Genomic DNA, 9,998 nt, shown 5'->3' with positions numbered 1-9,998 from the left:
ATCAGCCTCTCTTCTTTATGTAATAACTACCATTAAATGGAGTGAAGGACAAGGAGTTCAGAAGACAAAGAGATTACATCTGGAATGGGAAATCCGGAGAACTTTCATGGTCATGAGGGCAAGCCCAGAGATCCACTTGTTCCTGTAAGAACACTGCCAAGTAAGTCAGGAAAAAAAAAAAAAATCAAAGCCTGCAACAGAGGCCAACCATCAAAGGGGTATTTTAGCTATGCTGGCAACGAGGAAAAGATCAAAAAAGGATATGACTAATTCTTAGTGTGAGGAGAGTGATGAGAGCAGATAACAGAACGGGAAAGAGAAAGCTCACCGGTGAGGAGTCTTGAGTTCATGTCCCATAATTAGGATTGGTTGAAAGTACTGCAGATGAGAAGCCTGGGAAACATGGTCAAGCACCAAAGGGCTGCCATGTGGAAAACTCATTGGGCTTGTCTTGTTTTGTTCCAGAGAGAAGCAGAAGTAAAGGGAAAATGTTGCAAAGGGGCTAATTCGGTGGGGAAGAAGGAAAAGGGAACAAACATTTTTGAGATACCTACTGTGTGCCAGGGACGCCGCTAAGAACTCTGCAGATTTATCTCATTTGATCTTTACAACAACCCCGAGAGGAAGGATATCATTTTAGAGTGGAAGAAACTGAGGCAGATGAATTAAGTGATTTGCTCCAAGTCACACAGCCAATAAATATCTTGAATTCAAGTCTTTCTGATTCCAGGTCTAGTCATTTATCACCTCACTGCCTCAAATTTAAGTTTTACGTCAGGAAAGACTCTCTAACACTTTGTTGTTCAGTTGTTTCCATCCTGTGTGATTCTTTGTAAGCTCATTTGAGTTTTTTGGTGGTGGTTGTTATTTTTGGCAAAGATACTGGAGCGGTTTGCCATTTCCTTCTCCAGATCATTTTACAGATGTGGAAATTGGGGACTGCAGAGTTAAATGACTTTCCCAGACTCACTCAGCTATTAAGTGTTGGAGGGTAAGTTTGAATTGGGAAAGATGGGTCTGCCTGACTCCAGGAACAGTGCTCTATCTCTAACTACTTCTATCCTAACTTAATGCTATCCATAAGGGAATGGGTTGCCTCGGGGATGATCTAACCAAAGATTTTCATACCCAAAGGATGAATGATCATTTTGAATTCTAGATGCAAGTCAGTGTCCAAGTGATGAGGGTTAGGGAAGCAGTTAGTTCGTGAAATAACCAAATGGGCAACAAAAACAAAAAAGAAAAAAAAAGTTTTAGAAAAAATAAAAGTTTTCATTAAAAAAAAAAAAAAAAACTCCGAAGGAAGTAATCACTTGAGACCTAACAATCCCCAAAACAAAACAAAATAAAAAACCAGCAGCCAGTTCTTTTAGAAAGGAGCCTGGATGGACAGGTTGTGACTAGCCGAGGAGCCACACCTTATTCTCACTCCCCTCACAACATTCCCCTTCAGGCTGTATCCGGCAATGAACCAGGTTTCCTCCTTCTTAGGAGATTTTTCAATGTCGAGAAGCTGGTAGTTAGACCCTGGTAGATACCCACATTCTGGAGTTCCCCATCCTTAGTCATAGACCTCTTCAACCTAAGGACTTCAAACCCGAAACTCGAGGCACCTACTTCTCCCTAAGGAAATTGAGTAAGAAGTGTCTGCAAGCCTGTGGGTGAGAGTGCCTAAGGTAATCTCTGCCTAGTGGGGAGATAAATAAATATTGTATCTTTCTGCAAATAGGTCACAGCCACTACAAACCACACCTCACAACATTAGATTAGAAAGGGAAAAAATATATAGGCAAAAACAGAGAGAGAGAGAGAGAGAGAGAGAGAGAGAGAGAGAGAGAGAGAGAGAGAGAGAGAGAGAGAGAGAGAGAAATTTGGAGGCACACTGGAATTTTCTCCAAGAGGGATTTTGTGGGGAAATGCAATTTATTTTCAGACCCAAAACAAGCATTTATCCTGAAATCCTAAAGGAAAGATAAAAGAACTTTCAATTAGGGGAGGAATAAAGTAGGAGAAGACACAGCATAAGGTCCCTTTTAGTCCCATCACTCACTTTTTTATTACTTTATTGTTATTTAATATCTCACCTAGAATAGCACTTTGTGATTCTAAAGCACTTTATATACATTACCTCATTTGCTAAACAACATGGTCTTGGAAAGTGAAACCATAAGAGTCCCAAATGGATTGTGCCTGAGTGAATGGTCCAGTAGCCATGGTTTTAGAACAAAGCCATTTGCCCCTCTTGGCCTCAGTTTCCATTCCTTGCCATTTTTTCTATTCCATTGCCATTTCCTTCTCCATATCATTTTATACAGGAGGAAACTGGGGAAAACAGAGGTAAGTGACTTGTCCAGAGTCACATTAAGCTATTAAAAGCAACCATTCACTTTTCTATAGTAATGCAAAGTTCCGAAAATGTTTTCCACACTACAGCCCTACAGGGAAGGTAGTACGTTTTTGTTGTTGTTAATTAGAGCATAGAAGCAATGTAGTGCTCTCCGAGTCAGACTCAAACAAAGCTTCCCTTACAGCACACAGGATTGTGATCTGAAAGTGGCAGAAACCTTTGAAGACATCTTGTCCAACTTCTTCATGTTCTTCAAAGGATTTTGTGAAAATTGAGATCCAGAGAGGTGACACAGCTTGGGGTGTTTTAACTTGGAGATGGAAGGGGCCTTGGTCATTACCTAATCTGAGAAAATCGAACCTTGCCTGAGGTGGTACAGAAAATAACACGATTTCATTTTAACTATGTCTTCCCTCCTGTCTTCACAATACTCAGTTAGTTGAACTATTAGACACCAAGCAGATCTGAGCCTAAACCCTTCAATGTTTTCATTCTGCCCCCCAATCTCACTGGGTTTGGATTCCACATCTCTCTGGGCTCAATGATTTTATGAGAACTTCAAGGAGGAAGGAAAAACAATCAGTTGAATTCAAAAACCCAACATGAGACTCTCAAGAGCCTTCTCATATTCTCCTGACAGATTCAGCCAGCCCTGCCAAACCTTCTTAGCTTTTCTATTTCATTGTGGGCTAGCTACACTCTCATTCTAATATATATATTTCCCCCCAAATACATGTAAAAATAATTTTTACCATTTGTATTTATTTTTAATGTATTGAGTTCCAAATTCTATTCTTTCCTCTTTCCCGCCTTCCTCGAGATAGTAAAAAAATCTGATCTAGGTCATACATTAAACTTTAATTCTAATAATAATTAACATTTCTGTAGAGCCTAATAGTTTACAAATTCTTCCTTCTATTTAACCCCAGGAGGTTGGGCAATACAAATGTGATCACGTCCATTTTAACTGAGAAGTTAAGGGTCTTGTCCTGTTCACCAGAAAATAAGTGACAAGTGTCAGAACTGGAACCCAACTCTCCAGAAAATGAATCTAAAAAAGTTGGAACAAAAGGATTTGCAACTGTCAATGCTGAAAAATTACCTATGCATATATCTTGTAAATAAAAAGCTATAATAATAATAATAAGAAGAAAAGAAAATGAAATCTAAAACTTTTTTCACTGAGTCACAGGGCTCTCATTTCACTTTTCCGGACTGCTAATTGTCACAAGGCCCCGTAATCAAGAAGGCAGTAAAAATTTAAATTTGACTCTCCTCTACCCCTAGCTTTCCTTTATAGTGTAAAAGATTTTCCCCAACCCGGAGATTGGGGTCACAAAAGCTTATCGGTATTTACTGGAATACACACATATAGTCCCTCTAGACAGTCTGGAGAATTTAGTGGGGTGTGAATGACTTACAAGCATTTGGAAATTTTCAAATATCCATTTCAAAGAGCAGACTAGGGCCCTCCTCTTCCCCGCCCATCCATTTCCAACAGCTCTCGAAAAAGGGCTAAAAAGACACACCTAAATATTCGGGGCCCTTCTAAACAAAAGCCTGGAATCCCGGGGGAGGGAGAAAAACTCAGATTAGATTATGGGGAGAGGGAGAAGGATGAGAAAGGTGAGATAAGGTAAGCGTGGGATGAAAAAGAGAGAGAGGAAAGACAAAAAAGGGGGGAGGTAGGGAGGAAGAGGAGGCTATTAAAAAGAAAAAAAAAGGAGGAAAAAAAAGAGAAGAGGAAGCAAAGTGATCAACTTTAGCCAGTAGGTGGGAGTGGGGGGAGAGTTCTAGGCTGGGGTAAAAGGTCCCAGAAGCTGTTTTTTTTTTTTTTTTTTTTTCCTTCAGCAGGTGTGATGACTCCTACTAAATTCTTATTTGATGACAAAGCTTAGAAACTTCCCTGAGACCATTTTCTAGCTGAGAGAACAGTCTGTATAGTTCTGACCCCACCCCAAGTATCTGGTATTGAAGCAGAGGAATGGAAGCCTAAGCAAGTAGCCTCCATTAGGATGTGGAAGCCAATAGCACAATGTTAAAGGCACCATGGGGTCTCAGAGACATCAGCCATGGCTCAGGGCCAGATTTCACTTCAAATCTCGCTTCTGTCCATTCCTGGATTACTGTGGCCTGGGGGAGGCATTCATTTCTCAGGCCTCAGTTTCTTCACCTGTAAAAGATGCAGAGTGGACTAGCTGGTTGCTAAAGGGAGCCCTCTCCCAGTTTTGTACTGCTGTTATAGACAGTCCCGAGAAGAGAGAAGCCCATTTAGAATCCCTGTCACAGCCAAGTCCCCTCTGAGTGTTTTAAACAGCAAACCTGAGCAGTTTCTGGGAAAGTGGATGGAGAAGTCACAAAGGCCTTTCACTGCTTAATGAGTTTTCTTCGTTTTATTAAATCCAACAGTTTATAAAAATTCTGACATTATCAATGACAATACACACATTTTGCAAAACAGACTAATGAGCTAACAGCAATACTAACAAGTAATAACACTAACGAGCTATACAGAAACATGGGGGAGCAGATAGAGTCCCCCTCCCCCAGACCAAGTCACAGAAAATGCATTTCAGACCAGTGTAATAGGATGGATGGGGACCCAACTTGTAATACAAATGGCCGTAAATGAGTACATTACAGAGAACCAAATCCTTGTCCCATTAAGAACACCATTATACAAAGTGGGAAATTTAGAAGATGCTCATTGTTGGTTTTTTAACAGTGTGAGATAATGAAATTAGCTTAAACCCTAAATGCTGGGACCCATTCAAATTCACTTAAGAGTTGGAAAATCTCTTTCCAACGATTTCAGATGCTACCTAGAAGTTATAAATAGAAGTCAGCAGGTAGGCAGATAGAAGCACACAGCTGGACAATCCATAGGAGTCTCCCCTCCCCCTTTTCTAGTTTCTACCAGTTCTTTGTAGTCAGAGTTATATTTCTGTCCTAGGACTGAAATGATTGGGTTGCTTTACTGATTCATTTCCTTAGGGATCATAATATCTGACATTTCTAGAGCATTTTCTTTATATACATTATTTCCCTCCACAGTCACAACAACCTAAAGAGGTAGGTGTTTTGGTTTGGGTTCGGGGCTTTTTTTTTTTTTTTTTTTTTTAATCCCTATTTTATAGACGAAGAAACAAAGTCTCAGAAAAGTGGTTACCCAGGACCACACAGCTGAGAGAGGAAGTCATCCAAATAGGACTGACTGAGACCAAAGAATATGGTGAAGTGGAAAGGGCTAAGAGAACTAGAAAAAGGAAGGTGGCGAAGGCTTTAGTCCCAACTGAGCCTTAGAACAAAGAATCCTACTTGGAACAGAATTTAAGTGCCAGGAATTATAATTTAGAATTGAGGGTGTTAAATTTCAGAACATAGACTGCCAGAGCTGAAGGAAGCTTAGAACGTGTTAGAGGTTTCAACACGCAACACGGACTGTCAGAGCTCAAGGAATTATACAGTAGAAGTGTATGAGCTGGACGGACCTTGTCATGTTTTCCTGGTCCTCAGTTTCTCCATATGTAAAAAAGGGGGTTGGACTACTTTCCCTTCCAGCTCTAAAGTTCTTTTTTTTTTTTTCGGGGGGAGAGGGGGGTGGCAGGGAAAGTCTCCGGCCATCCGGGGAGCTGGAAAGCCGAGTATCGCCGCCCCCAGCTTCTGCCTCAGAGGGAAGCTCTTTCACTGAAGGCTTCCACCTCTCGTCCCCTCCCCCTCTTCCCCCCAACATCCTCGCAAGCAAGTCTCTTCTTACAAGTTGGGCCGCTTGTTCATCTCGCCCATCTCCTTGATTTCCACTTTCTCATACTTCCCCGACTTCCTCTTGTTGCTAATGACCAGGACCACGATGCCGGCCACGATGGCCAGGGCCACCACCACGATGACGGCGATCAGGCCGGCCGTCATCCTCTTCATGGAGAACTCGGGGGGCTTCTCGTCCACGTAGTAGATCATCGTGTCCTCCACCCGCAGGGGCTCCCCTCCGACCTCGAGGTTGAAGTGCGAGTTGTGGAACACGGACTCGCCCTTGACGTCCCTCTCGAAGTAATAGGCCACGTCGGCGATGTCCACTTCGCCGTGAGCCTTCTGGGAGGCGTTCTGCTGCAGCTCGATCTGGATGGTGGGGTTCTCGTACTCCACGTCCGTGATGTACCGGGGGCTCAGCTGGTAGCGCTCGCGGAAGAGGCGCCGCAGGGCCCCGCCGAGCTCCGAGCGGTTGAAGGCGCGGGCCCGCTCGCCGTGCCGCAGGTTGATGAGGATGTAGCTGGTGCGCACCAGCTCGTCGCACTTGAGCGTCTGGTCGCCCTTGTCGGTCCGCCGCACGCCCACCGAGTTCACGCACCAGCACACGTCGCTCTGGTTGCACTGGCGGGCCTTGAAGCGGCCCGCGCTGTCGCAGTCCGGGTTGTAGAGGCCGTCGTTGTCCAGCACGGCGTGCTCCGGGGGCTTGATGAGCCTGCGGGCCTTGTGGGGGCTCATGCGCGCCTGCATCAGCAGGCACTTGGACGTGAGGGTGCCGCAGTCCACCACGCGGCCCGAGCCCATCAGCTTGCACTGGCAGCCGCCCCCGGCGCCGGCCGGGTTGCACAGCGTCCACCTGTTGGTGGGGCAGGTGCAGTTCTGGGCCGCCGCCCAGCCGGCCGCCGCCAGCAGGAGCAGCGCCAGCGCGGGACGAGGCCGGGCCATGCTCTGCGAGGCCGGGAGACCCAGCGAGGGACCGAGGAGGAGAGCGCGGAGGACTAGGACAGAGCTTCGGAGCGGCGGGATCCCAGGTGTGTGTGCCCGGCGCGGCGGAGCCCTCGCGCTTTTATAGGACGTCCGACCTGCCCGGCAGGTTCCGCCGCTGACGCGCCTACTGGAATGTGGATGACACATTGGCTCCCGTGGCGGCGGGCGGGAGAGCGCGGGGGCCTGGGCGGCGGCGGCGGCCCCGCCTCCCGGGGGTCCCGCCGGCCGGCTGGGGAGCGAGGGGCTGGGACTGCGCCCCTCCGGAAACCTGGGGGCTCTGGAAACCCTCCCCAAGCGAAGGGAAGACAAGGAGCCGTCCGGGGGCCGCTAGCGCCCCTTAACCCCGTCCCCTGCCCTCGGGGCGTCAGCGGCCAACACCTGCCCAGCCGCTGGCCCGGTGGTCAAGGTGAACCCGAACTCGGGGCTCCTCCCCTCTTGGGCCGATCCATTGAGGTGTGTCTTGGAAACACACAAGCAAAGGCACCTGCGTCTCCCCTTTCCCCTCTCCCTTCCTCTCTCTGGGTACGGATGTTTCTCAGAATCAGGGTTTTTGCCTCCTATCTTTGCATTTTCCCTCTCTCGATTATGTCTCCCTTCTTCCTCTGTTCTCTTTATTCTCTTCCTCCTTTCTTTCCCCTTCCCTTCTTTCTTTCCTTTCTCCTCCTTTTTCTTTTCTCCCCCCTTTTCTCTTTCTTTTCTCTTTCCCCGGTCTTCTCTCATCTCATCTCTCACTTCTCTTCTACTCTTGTGTTTTTATACTTTTTTTCTCCTTTCTCTGCTCTTTCTTTTCCCTTTCTTCCATGTTCCTTTCACCCTTTGTTCTTTTCTCTCTCCTTTTTCTCCCTTCCTCTTTCTCTTCTTTTTTTCTGTTCTTTCTTTTACCTCTCCCCTTTTCCCTCCTCTCCACTCTCTTCTTTCCTCTTCTATCCTTTCTTCTCTTGCCCCTTCCTCCCTCTTTTCCTCCCCCTCCTCCTGTTCCTCTTCCTCCTCCTCTTCTTTTCTCTCTCTCCCTCCCCGCCCCCTCTTTCTCTCTTCCTCCCTCCCTTTTAATAGATAGACTTTGATAGACTAGAAGCTCGCTCAGGGCCAGGATCAGGACCAACTCAGAGTAGGGACTTTAAAATTTGATAGGTTCCAATCCCATTTCTGACACTACCTGTATGTGACTTGGGGAAGTTACTTAACATCTTTGTGCCTTAATTTCTTTTTCTGTAAAATTAGCCTTCTAGGTGCTTCCAGCTTTAAATCTGTAGACCCGTGGGAATATATGAAAGTTAGCCTGATCCTTGCCCGTTATTCCATTAATCCATTGACTTCACCTCTGCCTCTATTTTTCTCATCTGTAAAATGGGGATAATAATAGCACCGATCTCACAGGATTGTTTTGAGCAGCGACTAAAAAAAAAAAACTTATTTTTTTAAAGGATAGGTCCCATTCAAAAAGCATAATACAATAATGACTGATATTTATTAAATTATTTGACATTTGCCAAATGCTTTGCACATATCCTCTTGTTTGAACCTCAGGATGATTCTGTGAGATAGGAATCACCATTTAACAAAGGAGGAAACTGAGTCTCAATTAACTTTCCCATAATAAGCATGGGGATGTAAAGTCTGAATCTACATCTTTAATTTCTAATTCTTTTCTCTCTCCACTCTGCCACTAAAGGGATACATCTCACAAAATCGAGAGAGGTCGTTAGGGCAAGTATTAAGCCAATTATTGAAAAAAGGAAATAAAGCAAAGTGCCTAAAATCACTCTCCAATAAGTGTCGAAGAACAGGGACTGTAGGTGTCTTCATTGCCTGGCACAAAGTAGGTGCTTAATAAGCGAGTGTTGTGGATTCAAATCCAAATCTCTTGATTCGAAGTCCAATGCTCTTTCCACTAGACCCCACACTACCTACCCAGGAAAAATAAATTGAAATACTGATTGTGATAAAAAGAAATAGAATGCTTCAAAGTTTCTCGTCACCCAAGTGATTTTCCTTAAGGACAGATCTGTCATTCCCTTGATTAATAAATTCTGCTGTCTTCCTATTTCTTCCGAGATCAAATCCAAACTCCTCTGTTTAATATTCAAAGTTTTCATCACCTGCCTCCAATCTTCAGTACCTTTCTGGGACATAATTCATCTGCGTGCTCTTTCAAGTCCCGACATAGTGGCCACTTGTTGCCCACTTGACACACGATGCACCATCTTCCATCTCTACATCTTTATAAGTGCTTGTCAATGGACTGGCTATTCCTGTGCTTGGAGTGCACTGACTCCTTTTCTCTGCATGTTAGAATCCAGCACCGCCTTCCATATGGGGCATCTTCTTGATGTCCCTCTACTGCTAATGCCTCCCCCCAAATTCCCTCTTTTTGCACACTGATTTGTGTATAAAAGGCAGCAAAGTGAACTGCTCTGGAAGCCAGGGAGTCCCAGTTCCAATTCTGGCCCTGATTATTTTCGCTAAGTGTCTCAAGCAATTCTCTAAGATTGCCAAAAGGCATAGACCTGCACTGGGAGAAACTGCAGTTTCCTCCTGCCATAGCAATAAAATCACAGAGCCCGTCCCTGTCCTTATATAGATGGCTAGCTTGGAATCAGGAAGGTCTCTTTCAATTCGAGCCTCAGATCATTATTGAGCTTCGTGATCCTGAACAAATTTCATAACCTTTATCTGCCTCGATTTTCTCATCTGTAAAATGGGGAACTATATAGCACCTACCTCCCAGGACTGTTGTGAGGATTGGGTGAGATTGTATTTGTAAAGTGCTTGAAACCTGAAAACACCGTTAAATGCTAATTATTATCGTTGTTATTGTTGTTGCATTTGTCTTCCAAGTGGATTATAAACTCCTTCAGGACATAGACTCTTTCATAGCAGCTGTTGTCTGTCTGTTGATGGATTCATTGTCTATTCGTTT

The 9,998-nt window shown here is 45.0% G+C and overlaps 1 protein-coding gene across 1 annotated transcript; it reads right to left on the bottom strand.

The window, feature by feature from the left end:
- Window positions 1-4,712: 4,712 nt before the first annotated feature.
- On the bottom strand, window positions 4,713-7,187 carry TACSTD2 (tumor associated calcium signal transducer 2). The gene has a single exon (XM_051999576.1). The coding sequence runs from the start codon at window positions 7,034-7,036 to the stop codon at window positions 6,101-6,103; it is 936 nt and encodes a 311-aa protein (XP_051855536.1). The 5' UTR covers window positions 7,037-7,187; the 3' UTR covers window positions 4,713-6,100.
- Window positions 7,188-9,998: the final 2,811 nt, after the last annotated feature.

This window comes from Antechinus flavipes, chromosome 4 (genome assembly GCF_016432865.1).
Source record: "Antechinus flavipes isolate AdamAnt ecotype Samford, QLD, Australia chromosome 4, AdamAnt_v2, whole genome shotgun sequence".
Taxonomy (NCBI): Eukaryota; Metazoa; Chordata; class Mammalia; order Dasyuromorphia; family Dasyuridae; genus Antechinus; species Antechinus flavipes.
This window is presented reverse-complemented; position numbering and strand designations above follow the sequence as displayed.

Excerpts from the sequence above, each read along its gene's own strand:
- TACSTD2 (XM_051999576.1), bottom strand. The coding sequence starts at position 7,036 with ATGGCCCGGCCTCGTCCCGCGCTGGCGCTGCTCCTGCTGGCGGCGGCC.